The 27462-nt window shown below is 31.0% G+C and overlaps 1 protein-coding gene across 2 annotated transcripts in view; it reads left to right on the top strand.

The window, feature by feature from the left end:
- The first annotated feature begins 586 nt into the window (after positions 1-586).
- The window catches only part of LOC148616513 (cell adhesion molecule Dscam1-like), a 42546-nt gene continuing 15670 nt past the window's right edge, over positions 587-27462 (top strand). For both annotated transcript variants that reach the window (XM_088583619.1, XM_088583618.1), the window contains exons 1-21: positions 587-1318; positions 13247-13576; positions 15736-15894; positions 16279-16425; positions 17315-17602; positions 17946-18215; positions 18534-18830; positions 19340-19450; positions 19835-19993; positions 20307-20461; positions 20669-20795; positions 21490-21609; positions 22112-22306; positions 22728-22869; positions 23880-24028; positions 24454-24585; positions 24793-25031; positions 25655-25892; positions 26298-26444; positions 26760-26915; positions 27210-27343. In XM_088583619.1, coding sequence (XP_088439745.1) covers positions 1264-1318; positions 13247-13576; positions 15736-15894; positions 16279-16425; positions 17315-17602; positions 17946-18215; positions 18534-18830; positions 19340-19450; positions 19835-19993; positions 20307-20461; positions 20669-20795; positions 21490-21609; positions 22112-22306; positions 22728-22869; positions 23880-24028; positions 24454-24585; positions 24793-25031; positions 25655-25892; positions 26298-26444; positions 26760-26915; positions 27210-27343 — 3750 coding nt within the window. In that variant the 5' untranslated portion in view covers positions 587-1263. The remainder of the gene's footprint in view (positions 1319-13246; positions 13577-15735; positions 15895-16278; positions 16426-17314; positions 17603-17945; positions 18216-18533; positions 18831-19339; positions 19451-19834; positions 19994-20306; positions 20462-20668; positions 20796-21489; positions 21610-22111; positions 22307-22727; positions 22870-23879; positions 24029-24453; positions 24586-24792; positions 25032-25654; positions 25893-26297; positions 26445-26759; positions 26916-27209; positions 27344-27462) is intronic.

Below are 27462 nucleotides of genomic sequence, written 5' to 3'. Positions count from 1 at the left end.
AATTCAAGAGGATAATTATCTGAAAAGAGTATATTGATGAGTTTGCTATATCTCCGTATACCCCGGACATTTATTAGCAACTAGGCGGGTATTTAAAAAACAAAGGACTCTTGCCCTACCGGTGCACCAGGTCCATGCTTCCAGTTTTTTTGCGGGGTCTGAGTTCCTCATTTTGTTTCTTTGTGTGTGCTGTGCGTATTGTCTTTGTTATTTCATGTTCTTTGTGGTGTGTGTTTATTTTCCTTGTCTTGTTTTCTGTTCTTCGATTGTGATTTTTGATTTTTGCTCGACTCTTGGTTCCCTTGATTTCTCTTTTTCTGAAGTTCATTAGGCATGTAAAGACGTAATATAGCAATCTATGAAATCATATTTAAATATGCAGCTTTTCACAAACTATAGAAGAAGGGCGATGTAGGTGAAATATAGCCATCCACACTATGTACTTCTCAACAAGAAAAGAACATTCGTGACTATGAAAAATAATTCCACTTTACAGTCGTTAACTCTTATTGACACTCCCTGTTAGGAGTGTTAGGTTATCGAGCTTTCTTACATTTCAATTTTATTCCGTTATTTAGGTGAACATAGATGAAAGTTTGACTTTATCTGCGGGGGGTATACTGACTGTATAATCTGATTTAGTGAAACTATCTATAAGGTGCATCAGTCAAATCACTGATTAACATCACATTAGTTAAACATAAACATTAAACATTAATGTAGATTAGTTAAAAAGAAATGGACACTTGTTTTAAACTGTTACATCAGCGAAGTTTAAAACTTATTCATCAGTGTTTTCCAATCTGATATCTTGTTTGGATTAAATTAAGAAATATCTTCTATTCATTACCGTGTTTAGAGGTTGGACTTGCATTCGATATTTCTCTAACTGACGTATTGATTATATCCGCACGTGGTACCGACAGTATTTTCATCGGATGGATAAAATCTGCGTCACCTGGACGATTCATTTGAAAAGAGCAGACGACAAAGTGAATCAACGTAAGAATTTGAAATTTAATAAAGGGGTTATATTTTGAAAGGAAACTTTGAATGAAAATTATTTTTGGTATGAGTTGTAAATCTTTGTAGTATATGGATTACTGGATTACCTCTAATTTGCATATCATTCCGGAATAGGGATACTAAATATGAACGTTTTCTTCCTTTACTGTGAACTTTAATGGATTTACACAATTGCGAACTGCAGCATAGGAATGGAAGAATGAAGGCCATGCTACAATTGGATTATTGCTCCTGAGAATGTTTTTAATCTTGACACTTTTGATATTATTAACCAGAAATCATATGATCACAGGTAAGGAATTTCTGATCGAATCAATTTCAATTAGCGTTAATTTTTTATGATGCTTTATATGTTTTTGTTGTAAGAACCGTGTAATTTTGACCGCTAGTTGTAGATTGAATCATTTATGTAGACTTATAAAAAAAGTTTCGGAAATTACCATAAAAAATGATGTTTTTTGCAAAGCCTGTAAAGCTATTACAATTCACTTTTGATGGACACAATGCTGCAAACTTACACTCCCTTAAAATAATATTAACCTTAAATGTCGAAGCTAAATAATCAAATAGTAGCTGCTTGCTAAATGGTATTATTGACCATTCAAGTTCCATTCAAGTTAACAATCTGTTATACATGTAGATTTAACTTTAGATAACTCTTCATTATACTGGTAATCATTTGACCATATTTATAATCACGGAAAACATTATATAATAGAGAGAATAATACCGCATAAACATAGTCAGTAAACGGTGATTTCAAAAGAAAACCAATTCATGCAAAAATTTGTATTAATTATTTCTTTGCCATTTTTTTGCAGGAAATATTTTCAATACAAAGTTTTTAATGATATAAGAAATGATCTTTTGATCAGTAAGAGTAACACAAATCATGTCCTGTTATTGCATAAATTTATGATTTAAAAAATGGATAGCAATGAAATGAGCCTCTCAAATGGTATTTTAATATAAAAAAAATAACCTATCATACATCTTTATGCTTTCAAACACAAGTGACAAAAGCATCCCATTTCGTTCATTCAGATCAGTTGAATAGCCATGCTTGCAAGGTTAATTGACATAAAATAACCTCCAATATAAACCATTAGATAGTGTTTACCATCTTCTGTATATCTTTTTGTCATTCATTTTTATTTTATTGTATATTTGAATTATAGAATACCTTTTTTTTCACGAGATCCTATATAGTTAGCAAATTGAACACAAATGCAAAAATGATGAAAGCTATTAAAATATGTCATTCAAAGGATAGAAAAGAAAGCATTAACATTAAAAACCAATAAATTCATTCATACAATAGAGCATCAGATCCTTATATAGGGAATTATAATAAAAAAAACAAATGTATTCCCAAATATTTTTCTTCCAGTAAAAACAAAATTCCTTAAGAAAAAAAAATAAGCCTACAGATGATAAAAATCCACCATTTACAATTATAGATAATCATAATCTAACAAGAATTCGAGATTTGAGAGGTAATTATGGTTTGTATAAGCTTACATTACATATTTTAGGTGTAATTCAAATAAAAACACGAGTTTCCATGGTGAACATTATTATTTAAGCATTTCAAAAAGATCTAAAGGCTGAAGACTATATCATAGAAGTTTGATTTTGTATTGATCGACATGATCGAAATAAGTAACGATAGACATTCGCTAGGCATCCTTTGGATTTATGCCTGGGTTTTGAGGTTGAAAAATTCAATAATTATTTGCAAACTTATTAATTTTTTTTAAAATGCAGATCAAGAAAAATATTTATTTCGTTTGAAAGTGCTATAGAATAAGGGCATCATTTGATTTTACTAGAATGCATAAATATAACTTTAACCTATAAAAACCAAATCATTAACAACAACAAACTTATCAAAATCTAAAATAAGTACACCATTTAAAAAGATATGGCATTTCTTACGCTAAATATTAAATTGTCGACAACCCACATATGCATTAAATTGTCCATGATAAAATCAATTATAGTCACAGCAAGTGCACGGTCTAAGATGTGTAAGATGGTGCATCTAAATAAGTTACTTTATTACCAATGACATGTTATATATGTTCAGATTAACATGGATATAGCTATAATTTTCTCAAAAGAAGACAACATAAGACTACATACAAAATGTGTTAAGTAAGATGGTGCTTTAAATATTAAAAAAAACGCATCGATTTGTAGAAATTTGGTTGTATTATATCTTCAACAATAGAATTTTCAAAGGGACTGAGTTTCTCCAATAGACCAAGGGGTGAATAAGGGGTAGAGTTGAAATATGACTGAATATTATCAGCAGGACATTTTTATGAAAGTATAAACCCATATATAAAGGTGTTTAAACTATATATATTTGTTTAGCTTTTGAATAATAAATGAAAAGTCAAATTTCTATTACGAAAATGTATACATGTGTAGTCTTCCCACCTCCATTCATTTAGTTCACTACAATTTGGAGGAAAAAAAATAAAGCGATGACTTCATCCCTAAAATGAACCATTGGATGAATATATGTGTAGTTTTTTAATATTTCTATCATCTATTTGAATTGAATAATACCCGCATCCGATTACGTTTTTGTGCGACTGTTCATATGTATTACATTACGCACATGTTGATATTTTACACATAAATCAACTTTTGACTTAAAAGGCATCGTTAAATTGTGTTTAAATAGAAAATAATAAGAAGCTTTTTAGAGCGCAAACAACTATGTACGATTTTAAATTACATAATGAGGTACTATTATACTGTTAAAAATTGAGCATATTCTATTTAAAAGATTTTGTATTGAAACTCCTAAATATTGTACGATACTCAGGCAATGGAACGTTGTGATCAGCATTGATTATTACCCCACTCAAAAAAACATTCAATCTAACTAAAATACCTTATTAATAAATTGATGAAAATAGCTGTGTGAAAAATAAAATCATTGTTTATAGACAGTAATTTATCATACTAGTTTCATTTACTATTTTTTACATATGTATCTACAGTTAAGATGCCAATCGAAAAAACTTAGATAGCTGATACATCACATACCAAAAGATTATAGTTTAAATTAGTTTAAAGCTAGATGTGCTGGTTTTTGGAACATTGTTGTTGAAGCTAAGACCTATACTTTAATACTTTTCGCAAATCGATTACAATCAATTTTATCTGTATTCTCTATTGAACATATATGTTGGATTATTCACACTTTTTGTCTAGGGTTTTCAAACTTGAATCCTCATCGGATATAATAAAATATTCAAGTATACCATCAGTAAGTGTCAGGATATTTCGGAACAACCCGGTGTTTATCGTTGAACAATAAGTTTATTGTTGGCTTGCACATGAGTATGCTGAGTAATGAAACTGATCTCATAGCACCGTTCGATTATTCATTGTGCTATATATTGAAAACACTTATTCTCCATCTAGGCCATGTTTCTTGTCCGAAATACCAATGTCAACCGCTCAACAATATTACTTACTACTCACAACTTGTTAGTTATCCTTTTTACTTTAAGCAAGCTTTACTTAGTAAATAAACATGGCTGATGTGAGTAGTGTTATACCATTTGGTATAGGTTCTACTGTAGTTAATCATTATACTTGTAAAAGAATTCTAAAAACGAAGCCAATTTTTAACCAACTTAGAGTTTACTTGTTATCTTTCGAATGGTTATTGATTATCAATGAATTTTGAATGTAGAAAGGAGTCAGCATGTTAAAAAGTAAATTGTTAAAATAATTCGTTAGAAATGGGAATTGTACATTTACACTAATATTGAGCGTTATAGAAACTTGGCTAAGGTAAATTAAGTTTATCATTTTAAGAATCCTGCATCATTTTTTTTCAAAATGCTTTCATTTAGTTATGTTATAAGTGGTGGTTAAGAGGCCAACAATTTGCATGTGATTGTATATGGGTCGATTGGTTATAATTCTGATTTTATTTACAATCTTGAATTAAAGTTTTATTCCATTGTTTTAATTCGAAATATTGTCAAACACTGTTTATAAGCACCTTGTAATTGGATAAATATGTTAACATATTATAGTCGGCGTCACATAAATAACATACTGTTAAAATTTGAATAAAAATATTTTCTACGACTTTATTGACACCTACCGTCGTTTAAATTGTCTTAAATGACTTGCTCATTCGTTTAGCCAAACGGCTTCTCCCTAAACATTGAATCGTTAAATTCCGGTCAGATTTTAATTCTAGGTGGCAATATTTACATTGTAAAAAGTCGGCCATGTTTACAGTGATCGGGTTGCTAGGAGATGTTGTGTACGTTTAAATGGTTTGTCCAAAAACCGAAGAACCCAGAATGCAATTCGGCGTTATTTCGGATATCTCGGATTTATTTTACGCGAACAACGTATAATACCGAGAAGTTGATCAAGCAGACGATTGTCACCGGAGTTCGACGGGAACTTACGCACTTCGTTTGTAAACAAATCGTCCCGTAGAAACCAACATGGCGGATATTAGTATGGGATTTTCCCGTAAGGATTTGTTACGCATGATTTAAGCTAATAAGCGACTTGTTTTTGAGAAGCTGTTTGGCTAAACGAATGAGCAAGTCATTTAAGACAATTTAAACGACGGTTGGTGTCAATAAAGTCGTAGAAAATATTTTTATTCAAATTTTAACAGTATGTTATTTATGTGACGCCGAGTATAGGTACCAATCCATATAAAATTAGATACTGCCAATGGTAAGGTGATTCATGGTGCAGAAAACCAAACAAACAATGCTTGCTATATTTTGTCATAACGATAATCCTTTTTGTACTCAGACTTGCATTTATGAGGAAAGTATTCGTTCTTTTCCCACTAAAATTAACCAAATCAAACCAAATCAAGAACGATAAGTCTTACAAAGTGTCCTGCACAACCTATATATTTTTTTTTATCTAAAAAGCACAACATCGAAATGAATAACTGGTAATATGATCAGTAACTGTTTCTTCAATAAAAAAATAATAAAAGTGAGTTCGGTTGATATTTGACATGAATGAATCACCTTCTGTCTGTTTTTTTTTATATATATATATAAAGATTACTACTTAATAATAAGTACCGCATCCCACCTAAGGCACCTAAATATCACCTTACTAAATCTTCAAAAAACGCAACATATTGTATTGAACTATATCATACAGTACATGTGGCCCTTTCTTGAAAATAGACTCCATAGGGTAATCTTATATTCGGAATTATTTTTATAAAAGAAAGCATTATAATGTATAACTCTTGTTGATACGCGATCATGCTTAAAAAGGAATCTAATTGTAGCAGTGAACAAGCCTTAGGTGTGATTCACAATAGGACGATTCGTGATACATACCACGAGCTCATGTTTTAATTATCTAAATTAAGTACATTAATTTATAATAAAAAATATAGAGTTGACACTTCTACACTCAAATTTTAAATTGTTGATCCTGCCTGGTTTAATTGAACTTTATAATCGAACTTCCTAAAACATATGTAAAATATCCGTAAAACATCAGAAACACAACTAATCCTTATTTCTTTATTAATAAATGGACATCACTGTAGGTCCACTTAATTCGAATATAGCACTTCTATTAATTTATTGTACCTAGACTATGGAATGTCGGTGATACAGATAAACATATACTATGTGAAATCAGTAACTCATTTATTCCAGCTAATTTTTTTTCCTGGGTGCTTTGCTTTAACACACATAAATTTACCAAGAATGGAGTATTCAAATCTGATTAAAGTAATATCTTATTTGAGCACATCAATATTTTGAAATCAATTGAAATGTTAAATAAATAAGAACACATTATGGTGCTAAAATTTAAAAGCTGTGGTGTTATTAACCGTAAGAAGATATTTTTATATATTTCGGATGTTTCTAGAAAAGCATAGGACGCTTACCCTACTGGTGCACCTGGTCCATGCTTCCAGTTTTTAGAGTCCGAGTTGCTCATTTGCTTTTGTTACTTTGTATGTATGATTTTAATTACTTTATGTTCTTTGTTGTGTATGTCGGTTTTCCATGTCTAGACTTTGTCCCTGGATTCAATTCTTTTGATTACCGCTACAACCTTGGTTCCCTTTCGAGTAGAAAGAAGTATATACGGAATCGCTTAATTTCTTTAGACACTGGTTGATTTCATTGTTACATATTGTTTTCGTTCTGGATATTTGCTTGTTGAGTGTTATTATAGGGCTTCCATAATATATCCATAAATATGCAGATTGTGTTATCTACCACGGGTCATTAATGTGACACCAATACAAAACAAGATAAGAATAAAAAGTAATAGCAGACCAGTACATCTACACATTAGCCTGTTGTCGATGATTTCAACATTTTTAAGACCCTATTAAAACGTTAGTAATATTTCTGTATTAATCAAACTCTAAATGTATTTCTAAAGGTCGAATAGCGCGTGAATGCAATTAAAATATTAGGAAGAATATTGGATCTGAGGATAAGATTTAAGTAAAATCAGAGTAAACGATATGGAGACGAATAATCCAACTCATAAGTTAAAGTACAAAGGCGGATAAAAGGAAATGGAATCAAGAACAAACCAACATAATAAAAACAGAATTTATTAAAAAAAGCTTTGAAAATGCTCGTTTATATCTTGACTCCTTCATTTGAATATATCCAAATTGATTAAATCAAGATAAAAAAAGAGGGTGCACAATGGTAATATGCAATAAAGATTATGTGAAAGGTTCATCAAATTCCATTCATTGGTGTAGGAAGAATAATGGATAAGAAATGGTTGCCCCTCTGCGTTACGGGAGGAATGAAGGTATAATGTACGGAAGGAAGTAAGAAAGGAAGGACACTAATTTCACTGTTTACTTGCAACCGTGGGTATAAAATACTGCCTGAAATGAACAAATGTATGCGTTTGACTTCCTTTTTTTTCTACTTCTAAGTTCTCTACTGTTCCTTTTTTTAGAATCCGTAAAGGACTTAAATTTGATCAATCATTACGTATGAAATATGTTTTTATTTAATCATTAACTACTGTTGTAGTCAGTTTGTCCTAAAACTAATTAATCAATAGTTAATAAATTGAACAAATTAAACCAGACAGAAATCTGTTAACAAGGGTATGACCTGCTTAGCAACTGTATTGAACCATATATTTATTACCTTATAAAATGCACACATTAACATCTGGTTCAGAGGTTGTACCATATTTGATTACATTTTCTGCTCTGTATGGATAAGTAATGTCGTAGTTATTGAAAAACTGCCTTTAATTTCAAGATTAAAGATAAATATTTTATCGAGCACAGCATTTTAAAATTTATTCCTAAATCGGTGACATTAACTTTGATATATATCAAATAATGCAGCAGTAAGGGGATTTTGAGAATGGTGTTGTAGGGCAATGAACTTAAAAAAAACCAGCATATTATTTTGGAATTGATCATTTTGCAACAATTACAGTGATACAACCTGAACACAATACTACAAAACACCGTTTTAAAATAAGCTTATAATGATCAACTGAAAATCAACTGCCATCTGTAATTTTTCGATAACAGCCAAGATCAATTAGATATTTGTATTTCTACTAAATATTTCCATCATAGATTTAATGTCTGTTAAGTGATAAATTTTATTTGGAATCCTCATATTCTTTTTAGCCCTTTTCATTTGTAGACAAATTATAACCTGCATGATGAATAGTTCCTGAAGATCTAAACACCGTCAACAAATCATATTTTGTGCAATTTCATGTAACTATTTTGAGTTCTTTATATGGAAACACTCCCTGGTGTTATGCTGATTAGGTATATCATAGTAAGGTATCCCATCTTCCTATGTTCTTTTCAGGGAGACACTCCTATTCAGTTGGTGTTATACTGATTTAGCTTTTCATAGTATGGTATCCCACCTTCCTATGTTCTTTCGAGAGACCGTTTGGGTTTTATATAAATCTCGATTGTCATGATTCGAGATTATTTTAAAAGATATGGAACAGACAGCCGAGTTTTTTTAATTACCTAGTTGCTATAATAATAAAGATTTCTTTTGTTAGCTTCAATTCTTCATCTCTCATGTTTTATAAACCTTTGACAAATATGCCGATTAAGCTGCTATATGATTTAACGATAATGCTGTAAAGAGTCTAGTCTAACAGAAAATTGACTCAAGGCGATGCAGCTAAAATGGATTGACAAGCTTTATACAAAGAACTATTTTTATTGTGCCATGTAGCAATAAATCTATTATTGTCAAAGAGGAGTACCACGTACATTCAATATACTTCAAAGCTATTAGGTTTGATTTTTGTTTCCTAAATACAAAACAAATACAAAAAAAAAACAATCATATATATAACAAATTCCGTTATGCTGTACACATGTTTCAAGGAGTAACATCTCATCAGTAGCATAAAAAACAAAATAAAGTAGATTTGAACTTAATTATATAATTTTATATAAGAAGTACTTAAAACCAAAACTATCGAACATGAAGCCAAACTGAGAAGTTCCACCCTGTAACAACACAAAGAGTTATCAAGGGAAGCAAGGTTATAGCGTTAATCAAAAGAATGCAATCCAGGGGAAAAGACCAGACATGGAACATAGACATACACAATAAAGAACATAAAATAAATAAAGTAACTAAAATCATACATACAAAGTAACAAAAGCAAATGAGCAACTCGGACTCCATTAAAAACTGGGAGCATGGACCAGGTGCACCGGCAGATAAGCACCCTCTGAATGAAGCCTTTGTGATTAGGGTATTTTGAAGTTAATTTGACATACTGCAAATTTGGATAAATATGATATATAAAATATTATATCAATCTGGGTCAAACAACTGGGTTGGTAAATACCCTCGGGAACCTTAGGTCCATCAGCAGTGGCATCGACCCAGTCGTTATTAAATACAACAAAAAAATACTGATCATATACTTAAAAATTTCCATGTACTGTACAAAAGACGAAATATATACAATATATTGAAATATCTCAATACTATATCCGTAATATAGTCTTTTTCTTTTGAGTTTTTTTTTCATTAGAATGATTGAAAGTGTCGATAGCCTACTATCACTGTATGTACAAAAGCAAAGAGAAGCAAACTTTTTGTATCAGTATCACTTAGTCTATGTATAAGAATATCAGGGATTAATAAAAAGGGAAACAGTAGACTACATTGAATAGTCAAAAACCATGGACTTGTAGTGATATCCGAACTGTCAATACGCTTTAACGTTCCTCATACCAAGATATTCTATGCTCACTTTTCTTTCTTTTCTTATGCTCTTATTTGCAAAAAAGAAAAAACCCTTTAAATTGTTACTTTGATTTAATGAACAATGGTTAAGGCAAACATTTTTTTCTTTTAATGTTGTATACATGTCCTATAAACATTTTTATTAAGAGGGGATAGGGGAAACTTATCTTTATCATTGAAAATTAAATATTATAAGATGCTTACTTTTTATAACACATTTCAATATTTGTCAAAATAATAATACATTTTCTAATTTGATGGAAAACCCTTTTTTCTATCGTAAAATCATATTTAGATATTTAATTAAAGGGTATAACCTTCTTGTATGGAGAAATGTGTCTATGCTATGAACTCATAACTTTATGGATCGTTAATCAAACTGTGACATATTATATCGGATCAAATGATTACATTTGCCTACCACAGACATGTTTTACGAGTGAAATCTTCATGCCCAAGGGAGTTTACTGGTGAACCGATGATAAAATTACGAATTGGTGTGAAAAAGTAAAAGCAGAGACTCTAAAAATTGAAAAGTAACTGTAGCAAGCCAAAACTTTTAAAGCGATCTACGAAATGCAGTAGGTTAATTTTAACTTTCTTTAAATTTTGTACAACTTTTTACCAACCTAACAAATTATTCCTTTTCAAATTCGAAAAAAAGTATCCAATATTTTGTTCTTTTTCACTTAGGAAACTATTATGATAATTACTTTTAATCTTCAACCTGTCATCAAACGATAACATATTGATGACTTGTAACAACCGTTACGAGTGTATCCTTCCATCAATAACTAGTACAAAGAAGTATGGCTGTTGTGTTGTCAGTGTGAATTTTCCGATGTGCCTTTTTCTAGTATTAGCGAGTGCATTAATATTATAGATGTTCTCTTCTATAGCGTTTGAGATTTAATCTTTGTCTGTGATCGATGCTATTCTAAGAGTTTATCTGTTCAAAAGTCCATAACGATCTCTAATTGAAGGTCCTTTCTAACAATAAATTTACTATATATTTAGCACAGGAAGATAGTTGCACACACAAATAGTAAAACATATACACAATGTGGAGTTATAAAAGATAGAGTATAAGTTTCTTACACAAAGTTCTCATGAGATTAGAAAGCTTAAAACATAGTTCTGTGTTATGAACACACTGCTTTATCAACTGCCATAGTACATTAGTAGATACAAAGCCTTATGCTTTTAAGTGGTATTCATCTGTAGGTTTCAGAAAATTAGTCATGAGAATATCAGATTTGATTACACATAGAGCGTTTCATTAATAAGCGTTGTCATTGTTAAAGACAGTCAGAATGTATAAACATCTTTCCCATTTCGCAAAATGAATTAAATTAATTATCCGTTATCATTTTATAGGAAATTCTAGTAATTACCAAATTGATTTAATCAATTATGGACAATATAACTTTTCAACAACAACAAATCGATTGCTATATTCAATTTCCTTGAAGTTAACAGGTATGGTATTTTTTACAAGTTTTTACTTGTAAATTAAGACACATTTAATGCAAAAGACAATGTAGATTCTTGTGATGATATGTTCATGCCATTCGAGGATTATCTCCAAATGCTTCTCATATCGCTTTGTAAAGACGAATGGAAATAACATTTCTCTTTCTACTCATTAGATTCAGCAATCCATCCTTGATATTATTCACAATCTTCTCCAATAAAATTAATATAAACTATAAAATCATTTATTTATATAAATTTAATTATAAAAATTTATAAAACTAAAACTATAGAATCTGACATTTTTTTCATTTGTCCTATCATATAGTTTTTTTTCAAATTGGACACTACAAATATGTTTTCTACTCAAATAATGATGTTTGTATTCCAATTCAATATAGATGTACATGACGATGACTGATATGAAGTTTTAATAGCGTACATTTAAAACAGCTGTCACGAATACATCAATACGACTTCTATGATGACAAGTTTCATTATATTTTAATGCTAACAACATGCAACAGTCAATATAGGTAAAAAAAAATCTTTCCATGTTGAATTATTTCTTGCTCAGTGTAATCCAGCCAGTGCAAAGTAATGCATAATAAGACTATGACTGCTTACGAATAATATGCAGATGGAAATGTTTGATCAATGTATTATAATTATCAAAAATATTTGATTATTAGTTAATCTCTCTTATCCCCCCCCCCAAAAAAAAAAATATATACACTCAAATTGTATAGTAAGAATTGAACGCTTTGCAAAAGAATAAAAGTGTTGGCTAAATTGCCACCAATTCAATTGGACAACGTTTATGAAAGTCAAAATCGAGATCATTACTTATCACAATGTTTTTGTCAACATTTCATGAATTCATTTAATATATCACCGTCACTGAAATTTTGCTAACTGCTATGGAGTTACAGTTTTATACGCTTAGTAAATTTACAATAACATACATTTGTTTTCATGCAGCTGCGGGTGACATGTTTTTGTTCCGAAATGTTCATATTCTGTAACCAATATATCTAGTAAGATATAGGTCCAACTAATGTGTAACAAATTTTAATTAAAATTTGATATTTTATGACTTTTGTGGTTGGTAATTAGGTAGACTATAAATTATCTAAAGTTATCTTTATTTGTGAAAATGATAATTTATGCAAGCAACAAGCAAAATAGTGCCAGCTTGTCATGCATGCAGAATATATCAAGGTACAACGATACATGAATTTTGGACTTGACATCTGAATCTTTACAGCTGTAGATTTATTTCAAAATATTATGTTTACACTGTTGTTGTTTGTGAAATATAGACGTCTTGTCTAAACTAGCTAAGGCTAACACAGAGAAGAATTTCAAATTTAACAAGCTTTCGGTGCCCAATTTAAATCGCAAACGAAAATAAATTCCCTAAATCAAAACAAATTTTAAAAATGATAAACCTATATATCATATTTCAGGATGGACTACCCAAACTCCAGATGCAAGACTTCAAGGACCGGTTTTTCTCTCGGAACCTCCTAGTTCTCTGGTATTTGCAAATACAAAAGGAGCCTTTGTACCATGCACTGCTTTCGGGTTGTCTGCCCCTGTTTTAGAATGGATAAAAGGAGAAGGTTTAGTAGTTGATGAAATACCTGGATTACTGAAAATCCACGCCAACAACACCCTTGAATTTCTATCATTTGAAGATGACCAATTTCAAACCGATATCCATACCCAAACTTATCGATGTAGGGCAACGAACGAAGCTGGTACAATCATCAGCCGGCCAATGCAGGTTAAATCAGGTAGGCAGAGTTTGGATTCTCACCATTTATTAACAACATGCTCAGGGAAAAAAAATGAATTTTCTATTATTTTCAAAGCCACAATTGTTTTGTCCTCGGAGCATATATTCTGCAAACTTTCTTTTTGCACAATATCTGCATTATCCTTGTGATTGAAAATTCCCACACTTTTTCCTTTGGCGATCCGTGACTCGAGTTTACATTTTGCTTGATGCTTTTTGTATACAATCATATTTCCTGTTTCGAACGAACTTTCTTATAAAACACGTTTTTGTTCTTTGAACAACCGTTTTTTTCTAAACAAACAAGCTTGTAAAGACTAATTTAGATTTATTTCTTCATCCGGTGCTACTGATAAAAAACGCTAAGAAAATTCAAATTTCTCCAATTCTTAATCTTTGCATTCATCCGTAAAAAACAATCTTCGAGAATGAAAGAACTTTATTATAGTTAGTTAATCATCAATGAAGTATTTCATGTTAATATTCGCTAATGGTGTCATTTACAATGCCTTACATTACTCTATGTCTAAATCTACAGCAGCTTAATGGATTAACCATGTTTTTACATTTATGACATGTTGTGCTCCATAGAATACACGTGTTTCAACGGAAACCGTTAGAATTCGTAATTTCAATTTTCGAGTCCTATTTCTTTTCATCACAGATATATTGCTCTCAAAACGCATTCATTAAGCAATATTGATTGTACACTATTTTCCCCCTTATTTTTAGGTGTCTAATTCGATGACTTTATTATGTTTTTGACATCAAATGCATATTTACATAATTTTATCACCAATTAATTCCTTCGTGTGAATCAAACTTGATCAAATGCAAAGTTTGTGTCGGAAGTTGTCACTATGGCTTCAGATTGGTAATCAAACTATTACAAAAAACTTTCTAGAATACTAACTGGTTACGTATTAGTAACAATCTAGATTGTAATGGCAAGGCACCAAGGAATGTAATGCATGAACATAACTTATTTGTAAAGAGCAAAGCAAGATTAGATATGTAAGTAGGTTCATGTAACAAGTAAAACAAAAGGGAGACTCAGACAAACACAGAGTCAAATATTTATTCCAAAAATATACACAGATTAAAATAAAGCCCACCTTTTTATTCTTGTCTATTATCTGTGATTTACCTAATGTTATACAACAACATGAAAAAGACATAGAGAATTTTATATAACATAAATATTAAGTTAATGGAGAACGTCATTTATTTGTATTATTTCCTAAACCATTCACGAATATTAAAAAATTACAAAGTCAAACTTCTTGTCGTTGACTGTTCTTCTAAATAAACCAACTTAATGATAATGAAATCTTTGTTATGTCTTCTCAAAAATGATAGTTTAAAAGAGTAATCAAGGGAACCAAGGTTATAGCGGTAATCAAAAGAATGGAATCCAGGGCCAAAGACCAGACATGGAAAACAGACACACACAACAAAGAACATAAAGTAACTAAAATCATACATACAAAGTAACAAAAGTAAATGAGCAACTCGGACTCCACTAAAAACTGGGAGCATGGACCAGGTGCACCGGTAGGGTAAGCGTCCTCTGCTTTTCTAGAAACACCCGCCGAGTTGCTCATAAAAAGTCAAGTCCGGGGTAGACAAACGAGGAAAGGAAAACTATGAAAAAAATATCAATAAGCCCTTTCATTCAATTTTATTTATATTATTCTAACTATTAGATACTTTTGTAAGATTCCTCCTACTTCGTATAATAAACATTTATCTTAAGATATTCCATTTAAGACAACATATTAACTGTTGGAAAACAAAACGAACACCTAAATCAAACGAATGAAATAGATAAATCTATAGAAGTATTATTAAATTATATATCATGTGATTATTTACTTAAAATAAATGCTCTTTAATATCTAAATAAAGGGCTGACATTATCATGCATGCAACTGAATTCAAGTTTAAACAATAAGTATAGAATGTTAATATCAATTTTCAAATATCAAAATATAAGTGAATGCATGGTAAAAAAATAACTCTCCAAAGTGGATTATAGAGCTATATGTTGTAACACTATATGTAAAAAGTTGTAAGACCCAAGCCCCTCTCCCTCGCATATAAATAATATGTGCGTTATGCAAGCGATAGATAAATGTAGACATGTGTTCATTTCAGTTTTAATTGATGATTATAAATCTTATAATCTTCAACTTAATGACGTATGGGCGATGAAAGGAGGAACTGCGATCTTTAAATGTAACATCAACCCATTCTTTGTTAATGATTACATCAGTATTGTCAGCTGGACACAAGGAACTAAATCAATATCTGCAGGTTTGTATCAACTATAACTTCAGGTCCCAGATTTTGGTGGAGTCTGGGTTGCTCATTTGTTTCTTTGTACGTGTTATTTTTGTATTTCATGTTCTTAGTTGTGTGTCTAGCCTTTATCCTTGGAATATATTCCACGGGTTAACGCTCGAATTGAATCCTGGTTCCCTTCATTATTCTTTGTTAAGTTTTTTTTTCAGTAAATTGCCGAAAATGTTTAATTTAGAATCTGATATTTTAAAGAAAATGGGACACGGTAAAGTACTGTAGTATTAATTAAAATGACCTATGAAATTTCTTTAGAACGTAAGACATGTTAGTGTATATGTAATAAAATTAAAGCTTTTGAGGATTCACATAAAAAAATATATCACCCACACATTGCAGGAGAGCGTGTGAGTATATTTCCAAACGGAAAGTTACAGATCCGGGACATCAGAGATGAAGACCGCTATACAACTTACAGATGTGTAGCTAGAAATATTTTTACTAAAGAAGAGAAAGTCAGCACATTTGCATATTTGCACGTTCATGGTTTGTATAAAGTTTTAAAATGCAGAAAGTAAATGAGGATTGGGGAGGAGGGTCATTTTAGGATCTTTGATCTAAAATGAGGTATAAAGACAATATATGATTTGACATAAAACCGATATAAGGAAGTGGCTTGGAACTGCAATTAAATGTGTGGCTGTGGCAAAATTGACACAAATTTAAATACTGATTCAAACCAGAGAATGCTTAACGGTGCTTTGTTTGTGGTGTCACTACATAAAGTTCATATGTAGTCAGTGACAATATATATCAGTTGTAGATAAATTTTCAGATTGACATGATTGCTCAAATATAATGACTGCAGTATAAATACAGTTCAAGTGCATTTTTTGGTGCTCCCTTTCCCATATTTAAGCACAGCTGCAACTTCATTGTATTGTATATTTAAGGATTATTTCTAAGTTTCGGAGCTGCCGAAAACCAGGTTATTTGGTTCAACCTGTTCAACTGTTAGAAATATTCCTTATGATTTAATTTCTAACCGACACAAATCCAAATGTAAACCAATTATTTGTGATCAAAACGCTTTTTTGATTGGGATAATTTCAATGTTGTAGTAAGAATCAACCTTTATGACGTCACAGTACCAACCCAGGTTATACAAAATAACTATGTTTGCGCAAAAAAGAACCAGCAAATAAGGAAGCTTGATACAAATCAAATTGAGTTATTTAAATATGATTCATAGGATTCTTCAAAATGCACTCTGAGATTTGTAAAAAAAAATTAACTAAATGGTTGTTTCTAACAAACATGTAATGAAAGTTTAAAACTCTAGGTCTGCTCTATAAACGTCGTTGTTAGATACACATCTCCTTATTAATAAAGATATGCATACAAAAATAAAGCAAAATAATGTTTTTATTCATAGAACCTCCGACAGGATGGTCACCACCAAAGATCGAAGACTACACGAAAGTAGTAACAGTTAACCATGGAACTACTGTAGAGCTATCGTGTGTCGGGAGTGGGAACCCTCTACCAGAATACAGATGGAGTTTTGAGGGAAAAGACGTCGTCATTGACAACACCCTGTTCAGTCAAAAGGGCGGCAACCTGGTTGTTAAAAATGCAATGATAGACAACAGTGGGAAATATTCGTGCAATGTTTCTAACCCTCATGGAATATCGATTGTTACTACCCAACTTATTGTTACCTGTATGTAAATACTTTTGTATCATAGCAATTAAGCATGAAAAATCAGTTCTTATAAGTAGGTTTTCTTATACGTTTAACACTTATATATAAATTATTAAAATAACTTTATTCCTGAAATATATGTAGATTAGTTTTTATTTGAAAAATTCATATCAAAAGACTTGTTTTTATACATTTGGGAAAACATAACTTAAAAACACAATGAACAAAGAAAATTTTTCTTAAACTTACTTGAGAGCGCAATTTCATTAAACAATAAGACAAAATAAAAAAGAAGTGATATTGTTTTGAATTTCATAATAAGAACATGCTGAAAACATTGAAAGATATCTTTATGTTGTAGTGCCCCTGTCTGCCCACATCAACCCATCTGTACAGACGGTCGATTCTGGACAATCCGCAAATTTGAACTGTTCCATTGATGGATACCCAGTAAAATCTATAACATGGTATAGAAACGGTATTCAATTATTTAACAACGACCGTTTGAGGATAGACAACAGTACCTACCTTACTATTCAAAATGTAAATCGAATGGATCAAGCGATGTATCAGTGTATCATACAGAACGCAAATGATGCAGCACAGGGATCAGCACATTTACTGCTAGGAGGTTAGCACTTGTTTATGATAAAAATAAATTAAATAGTGACTCAATAGTTCGGAAAATGTACCATACATTTATCATTAATCTGCCAATGTCTCTTTTTTAAATTGCGTTAGTATGCAATCATTACCGATGTAGAGTATTTCCTAAGCATTTTAAACTATATATATTGTTGCAAATTCAAAATCTTAACGATTACAATATACATTTAGTTTCCGCATCGGCAATAGTTTTTAAAATACCAAAAATTTGTATTAACAATGTACTAAATACGCATTTGCATGACATACTTCTTCTAAAAATAATTACATATTACCATTCCAGTTGCTGAGCCCGCGTTTGTTGAAACTTTCAATACTAAATATGTACAAATTGGACAGAAAACATCCTTTAGATGTGTCGCTGCTGGAAACCCAACACCAAACATTTCATGGACTTTAGATGGACAGCCAATCCCTACTGTCAACGAGATAAAACAAGGAACTTTTACCAATAGACTTGGTGATGTCATTAGCTATGTCAACATCAGCAGTGTTAAGTTAGAATACGGCGGAGAGTATTCTTGCTGTGCTACGAACGACATTGGAAAGAATATACACGAAGATCTACTCAATGTTTATGGTAAGTTCAGTGACTATCGTTCGTACAGTGTGACATATCTCATTGCATTTGTACAAGTAATGTTGTCACGTTCATTTCTATTCTTCCTAGGTCATTCATGTTTAAAGTTTGTGCTGTTCTAGTTTATTTTAGGTTGTTTTAGTGAAGCCAGAAATGTTGCTAAGATTTCCATCACGTAGTGTTTTACCTTTGTTTTTCAGGATATTTCAATGTTCTCTCTACTCTCGGATATGAGATTTTGATATGTACAAGAAAAGTTATGTCTATCAACCTAAAATATCAAACAAATTGTATTAGCTGATCTATCATATTTTTAGATCAATTAATATAATGATTTTTTTAATTATTAAAAACCGTTAATTTTGAATAACCCTTTTTGGTCTGCCTTTTTTTTTCTCGATTGAAACGGTCGCACAAACTAGATATTGTGATATACTGTACACTCGAACGCACGCGCAATTTTTTTTTCGAATTATAAGATTTTATGATTTTTTTACATGACATTTCAGGAATACCGATGGTTAAGAAAATGAGGAATATCACAGCGACTGCTAATAAAGCATTAGTTATAAAGTGTTATGTCGCTGGTTATCCTGTGTCAACCGTTACATGGTCGAAAGGTGAATATGATAGCAATTAATGAAGGTTAAGTACATGTCAGGCAAAAGAAGAAAAATGTTTAACCACGCATTTTGGAAACGTACCACTTTACTATCCTTAGTTTACATACAATCTGATAGATTTGTGCTAAACCTATATGTTATGTTTTACGTTACTACTTCAATGCACTCGCAAACGAAATTATAACATGAGTATGAATATGCAGAAGAGGATAGGAACGATTAGTAAAATGTATCATTTTAAAGTAAACAATAATGCAAAATAAAAAGATGATATAAAAAATAATATTTATATTGGACCACTAGTCATGCAAAAAGCATTATGACCAGATTCCTTACTTCACAATTTAGGAACATTTTACAATTACAAACTTGTTCATTTAGATGGAATCAAACTCCCACAGAACCACCTACAGCATGTTGTTGACAGAGAGCTGACAATTGATAAAGTTCAAAAGAAAAAAGACTCCGGCGAATATGTCTGTACTGCTAAAAATTCTAATGGCCAAGGATCGAGTCAGTCTCTTCATGTTGCAGTTGTTGGTAAGATTAATACATGACTTAAAAATTATGATTTTACTTTTTTATGTATATGTACATTACTATACATTACAATTGCAACTTTTGAAAATGCTCGAAGGTTTTTTTACTGTTTGCAATGTAAATTAGCTATAAAATCAAACGATTGTAAATAGGAAAAAGTTAAAATTCAATAGTCAACATAAGTTTCAAAATAGAAAAAAAAACACTGAAGAAGTGAACGATTTATTGCTCATTTGAATTTGTTTTGTTAATTATTATTTTTGCTCTGTACGTAGCTTACCCTATGATAAACTTAATTTTTTTTTGTGCATAGATCCTCCAGTTGTAGACCCTTTCTCGTTTCCTGTCAAGAAGCAAGGAGATAGAATTGTAGTTTCATGTGTTGTCAGCAGTGGTGATCAGCCAATTAAAGTAAGGTGGTTAAAGGATGACAAAGAAATACCACCTGACATGGCAATAAAAATTCAGGTGAGAAATATGCTTAGGAATTTTAGTATCTTGTAATTCACTTTGTTTTTGTTCTTTGGGTTATTTGTTACAATTTCTATTATTTCATGTCTTTTCCCATTTTTTGTAATTTTTAATAATATTTTGCTAATATTTTCATTATTTCACTTTTATTCAACTACTATATAACTTATTCTACTGAGTTTTTTTTATATAATTTTTTTTTAGCATATTGACACATTTACAAACATGTTGATTATTGGTGATGCCAGTACAAAGCATTCTGGTAACTACACATGTGAGGCTAGTAACTTAGTAGCGACTGTCCGATTTACATCATACCTCCAAGTAGATGGTGAGTAAAATAGTGGTTTTATTTGATATTCTTTGGGAGACCAATCAATTTCACTTCTTAATTTTCAAAGGAATATATCAGATAGATGCAAGGAAAAATAGCAAACATTCACGATCGATATGATTTAAAAATAAAACAACAACAACAACAACAACAAAAAAAAAAAAAAAAACAACCGCTAAAGATGTATCGTTAAAAAAATCGAAATTATTTTAGTCCCCTTTTCTCGCAATTGATTCTAATATTAAGATAATATTAAGAAATGGTAGCACGGTGCTTTCAGCTAACTGGAGCACTATACTTGTACATTTTGTAAATGATTTTTTATATAGCAACTGAAAACATATACACAGAAAACTGATACTTGAAAAGTTACCAATATTGCTGATAACAAGTACTATCTATAAAAAAAGATAGCCGATGCAGTAAAATTTGTTCTTTTTACTTATAATTTTCTACATTTCCTTCAAGAAATAGCACATGACACACAGTTTTTATACGTTTTTTTTACGAGTGCCACTAAGTTATCAGTAATAGACCAATTGCGATCAGGAATTGCGTTTCCACGGAATAGCGTCTTTAAGGTCGAAGGGTAAAAAGCGAAACTATACTGACTGCGTCGGAAAATTGTTGAAACGGATTTCCTAAACCCTTATGTAGTAGAAAATAATGGGAATTTACGTTCTTTTCACAGTACCTCCAACATGGGTCAATGAACCGGAAGATTCATTTGTAATACTTGGAAATTCTGTAATATTAGACTGTTTAACAAGTGGCTTGCCTCAACCTAAACTAACATGGAAAAAGGCATCGGGTAGGATAAACAGAATAAAAAAAGATCAGTCAATGTACATAAAAAAAATAAATTTATTTAAAAATGCAAGGAAGATAAAACTTTAATTTTTTAAAAGTATTTTTTAATGTTAAAATCTAAATATAGAAGACACAGTGAACTATTTTTACCTTCTTTAAATATTTTACTACTGCTATTAACTATTACACAGAGCAGCGAAAAAAAAACTTGATAACATGTATGTACTGGAGCAAGTGAAAAACTGACCCAAAAACCACTGAAAAAAAGTTATATTTGGCAACAAAGAAAAAAAGACGATTAACATAGCAACTGAAATTAATAAAGTAATTAAGAAGACATGACTATACTTAGCAATTTAAATAACTGAAACATTACAAAAACCAATAACACCTACCAACTGAAAAAAAAATACACGAAGCTTATGAACATTGTAACTGTATACAAAACTATACATCTAGTTAATTAGATCATTTTGTCTCATTTTTATATTGATCAATTGTAGGAGCATCATCTGGCACATATTCGTCTATTCCATACGTTGAGGATGACAATGCTCTATCAAGTAGGTTACAGCTCCTGTCTAATGGTACCCTGGTCATCAGAAACGCCTCGGAGACGGATGATGGACATTATCTTTGTCATGCTGACAACAGTGTTGGATACCCTCTTAGTAAAGTCATATTACTAACTGTACATAGTATGTATATCTCATAAATATATGACAAAGGATCATTTGAGTTAAGTTCAATTCTTTAAAGTAGTGGAAAGAAATACACACATAGGACGAAATAAGTACACACATGGAACGAAATAAGTACACACATGGGACGAAATAAGTACACACATAGGACGAAATAAGTACTCACATTCTGTCTAAAATAGAAAAGTTCATTGTTTGTCTTGATTATATTGAAAGTACTTTAAAGTCTGTTTCAAATGTATTGCCCATGCAGTTGCTTTAAAGATTTATTTAATTTCTTATTTTTGACTGAAACAAAATTTACAATTACTCTTCAACTAAATCGTTATTTTCGTATTAACACCATCTGTTATGTTGCGTATAGAAAAGCAAAGATTTTTTTAAACATATTTAATACTTTTAACTGAATTGTTTTCAGTCCCTGCAAGATTTGACGAACCATCGAAAAACTATTCCGTTAACAAATATCAAAATATCACTATGGATTGTCAGGCTGTGGGTGATAAACCTCTTGCTGTAACTTGGAGCTTTAATGGGAAAATATTTGTTACAACATCTAGGTTTGTAACTATACTAAAGTAATTATCAAGCAAAGAATCATGCAAAATGTGATGGAATGTTTGAAAGTCAACATATTTTCATTTTGATATCTTGTTAAAAAATTTAATAATAAACAGAAATTAACCGGTTGCTTTATATAGAATGAATTATAGATTTCAAAATTAAGTCTATAAATAACTCTATAAATGACACATTAGAAACTATTGGATTGGTTATGTTAATGAATTCATCAGAACAGAAAGATTGGGATAAATGACTATACATTGCATTATATAGACCCATAAAACAACTAAAAAATAACAAAAATTAAAATGTGTCGTTTATGGGGTTTATCTCATATAACAGATTTTGCATAATTTGTACAAAGACAGCTAAATAAATAAAACAAAACAATATATTTCACACTGCATACGTTTTACAGTAATGAAACAATTACTCTTAAGAAAGAATAGAATATACTGATTTATTTCTATGGGTACGGTTATTTAGACATTTTGTAAATGTTTTAAAGTTTAAGCACGTGAAGATAACATTATCAAATGCATTTTTATTCTTAATATGCAATTTGATAATGTTCCGACACATGATTTGCCCCGAGAATAAAATCCACGTAGCTTACAAACGTGTTCAAACTTATAAAGGTTTTGGGTCACTTTTTAACAATATTTCTTTAAAGTTTCTCAATATTATATAGTTAGTTCGATGTTGCCCACAGTTTGTGTATTAAATAATTAAAGATTCTTATTTTCTGTCTTGCAGCTTCAGTTTGTGTTGTCTTTTTCTGTTTTTTTAAATTTTTGTTCCTTAAGATTTGTCCTATCACTGAAGAATATTTTCTTAAGGTCAGATACGATGGTCTGTAAAAGCTTATACAAGTTTGTTACCAAATCCTAATGGACTTTTTATTTTCATTGAAAACTAAGTTGTTCGAGAGCTTGCTTTGGTAAAGATAATAAATAATGTTTTTTTTTTCTTTCCTATCAATATCATGTTTTTTTCTACTGTGCAGGAAAACAATTCAGAAAATTTATACAGATCGCGGCTTACTCTCCCGACTTATTTTGTCTCCGTCAGAGCGACAAGACACTGGTTTTTATGTTTGTAATGCGAAAAACAAATTTGGATCTGGAGTGTTGTCAATGCGACTAACAGTAAAAGGTGAGATTCATAAAGAAAAAATTGTAAAATGCTTAGCACCTATAACAATTGTACATGTTTGGTATTGTTTTCTAATCATTCCCTTAGATAATTTAAGTCTATCAAATGTACTCATTCAAAGTAAATACATTTTGAGCTCATTTTAAAATTACAATTATATAGGACATTTTTATGCAAAATTTCTGATTTATGTTCACACTACTATTCTTTTTTTTTGTTAACCCATATATATAAATTCCTTTATTTATTGACTTTCCGAATCCCCCCCCCCCAAAAAAAAAAACCCAGAGTATCTGATTTATGTTCACACTACTATTCACACTACTTTTCATTTTTCGTTAACACAGATATATGAATTCTTTTATTTATTGACTTTTGGAATTCCCTTCAAATAACCTTGTCATTTAAATTTCATTTGATTTAAGAACGACCAGAAGCACCTAGGAATGTGACGGTTTCTAGTCTTACAAGTCGCCAGGCAAAGGTTAGATGGAAGAAGCCGTATGATGGCAATACCAATATTCTATTTTATATCGTGGAATATACTAAACAAACAGGTTAGTGTACTATAGAGATGCATATTTCAAACCTGTATTGGAGAGATTTATCATTTGATGGTTTTTATTTTATTCCATATTCTAGTGCACGAAGATTTTGGTACATTGCTACGTTCGCGGTATTTGGTACTGTCTGTCAGTTGGTCTGCAATTTTACAGCCTCCAAAATCTTGTTGTCAAGTTTGGTTTTATTGCTGAATATTTCAGAATCACGGACGACAGCTGTTAATAACATCACAGTTCCAGGCTCTGATACATCTGCAACACTAACAAAACTACATCCTTCCTACACGTACCAAGTTAGAGTAAGAGCAAATAATTCTGTAGGAATAGGAGAACCCAGTAGTTCTATAATCGTTGATATGATGGAGGAAGCACCGTCAGGTCCACCTACAAATATCGAAGTCAGAGCAATAGGATCAGAAGCTCTTCAAATAACATGGATGGTAAGAGTGTTTACAACATCTTATCTTTTTGTAAAGAAAACTAAACAATAGATTAAAGAGTAATCAAGAGAACAAAGATTCTAGCGGAAACCAAAAGAATGTGATCCGGGAAGAAAATCAGACATGGAAAACAGACACATACAACAAAGAACATAAAATAACCAAAATAGTACATACAAAGTAACAAAATTAAATGAACAACTCGGACTCCACTTTAAATTGGGAGCATGAACCAGGTGCACCGGTAGGGTAAGCGTCCCCTGCTTTTCAAGAAACAGCCCCCGAGTTGTAATAAAGCAGATTGATACACCGTAACGATCTATAAGTTCAATAGTAAAACTTCTGTAGTGACGACTTCAATCTTGTAGCAACGTATCTCTGTTCCAGAAGCCAAGTAGTAAAAATCTAGCGCGATACAAAAAGTGTGCGTAGTTACTGCAAACTTGAAACCTCAACTACGCATTTTAACTGTGTTCTTATGTTGAGCAGTGTAAGTTTTTTTTTTAAAGAAAGATACAAAGAATGCATGTTTCGTAATATTAGAAGTTTTCATTCTCACTTCATACTTTCTATCTACTGGAGGATACACTAACATAAAAAAATATTTTCTTTTCATTCGACAGCCACCAGCAGAAGAACATATAAATGGAGAGCTGAAAGGTTATTACATCGGTTACAAAGAAGCAAAAAGTCCTGCTAGATTTATATACATCACGAAAACAATTGGAATTAACTTTAAACCACTGTACATACTTCACCACCTTGCCAAATTTACTGAATACGCTATTCACATCCAAGCATTTAATGATAAAGGTCGAGGTCCATCATCACCTGAATACAAAGTCTTTACTTTAGAAGATGGTAAGCTGTTTCTCTCATCAAAAGTATTTTTCGTATCTTCAAATTAGTTTTAAATACCAAAGTTAACAGTTAAAGATGCATTATGGAGTGATATACGCCTTCTGGAGAAAAAGGTTGTCTGATAGTATTTTAATATTTATATTTTGTCTTTACATATAATGAGGAAAAAGCAGGAAACATAAAGCGTTCCCTACATACACTTTTTGAGGATGCGGGAGGCATTAATTTAATTAATTTAAAAAATTTCCCTTGGTAAAGATTGATGGTGGCATTATATGCATACTAATTTGCTTTAACATGTCTCTTTTTTTTTGGCCTGGAGTACACTTCTGGGTCACATGCACTTGCTGTAGGGGACACTTATAACATAGATATAAACCAAATATTTTCCATTAATTATTTAAGTACCGAGTCAACCACCCGAAGGAGTACAGGCAACATCAATCAACTCTCGCAGTATCAAGATAATTTGGTCTCCTCCACCGCTGTATACACTGAATGGGATTTTACAGGGATACAAAATATTGTACCAGCCTGTAAGGGACGATGAAGGTAAGCTAATAAGATTCTTTATCTATTAGATTAAAACTATTGGAGAACACCGAATTAAAAAAAAAGCAAAAAAAAAAAATAATAAGAATAATAAAATATTCACGTATGCGGACAAATTACTAATAAAATTACCAAATGGAATCACGATTAAGACTATGTTTTAAGGTTAAGAAGTATAATTGAGCTATTCCAGAAAAGTCGAATGTAATTGTCATTATCATCTTTTGCAACTAGATATACATGATTTTTCGTAATGGAAATTTTAAAAATTAAAATGTCATTTTTTTTTTAAATGTTAACATATTTATATTTTAGACGAAAGAGACGCAAACACTTTAACGACATCAAATATTGAAACAATTATCACTGGCCTTTCAAAGTTTACAAACTATAGTATACAAGTACTGGCTTACACCAGGAAAGGGGAAGGAGTAAGAAGTCAACCTCTGTATGTAACAACACAGGAAGATGGTATATATATTTCTTAGGTCGTTAATACTAGATATCACGGTAGCAAGTACAACTTCTCGTAACACTTTTTTAAATTCATTTTCAAAAAGCTCATTTAATTCAAAATTCAGCAAAAATTAACTTTATAATAAAATCTTGCAGCAATAGTTCTCAAGAAATCAGACCTTAAACTATTAAAGTGGATATTTGAGATTAATACACAATGTTATGTTGAAAGCAGTTTGCGAACATATGGTGTGCTAAGCTAGTTTTATCATTTTGAAACAAATTATCGTTCAACTTATTCAATTTCAGTACCTGAACGTCCAGCAGATATTAAAGCATTGCCTATTAACAGCAGTAGTATTTTAGTGTCTTGGATGCCCCCTCTACATAGCAATGGACGATTAACCCGATATAACGTCTATGTCGTTAGCAGTAACTCAGAAGTAAGTCAGATTTATACAAATTTAAAATATTTTTAGTAGACACGCAGGTATTTAAATTATGATCAGAGTTTCGTTTAAGAAAAACCTTGATAAACACTTCGCGTTTGTAATTGTATCTT

This window comes from Perna viridis, chromosome 5 (genome assembly GCF_037379345.1).
Source record: "Perna viridis isolate PV_CMFRI_1.1 ecotype Kerala chromosome 5, ASM3737934v1, whole genome shotgun sequence".
NCBI lineage: Eukaryota > Metazoa > Mollusca > Bivalvia > Mytilida > Mytilidae > Perna > Perna viridis.
This window is presented reverse-complemented; position numbering and strand designations above follow the sequence as displayed.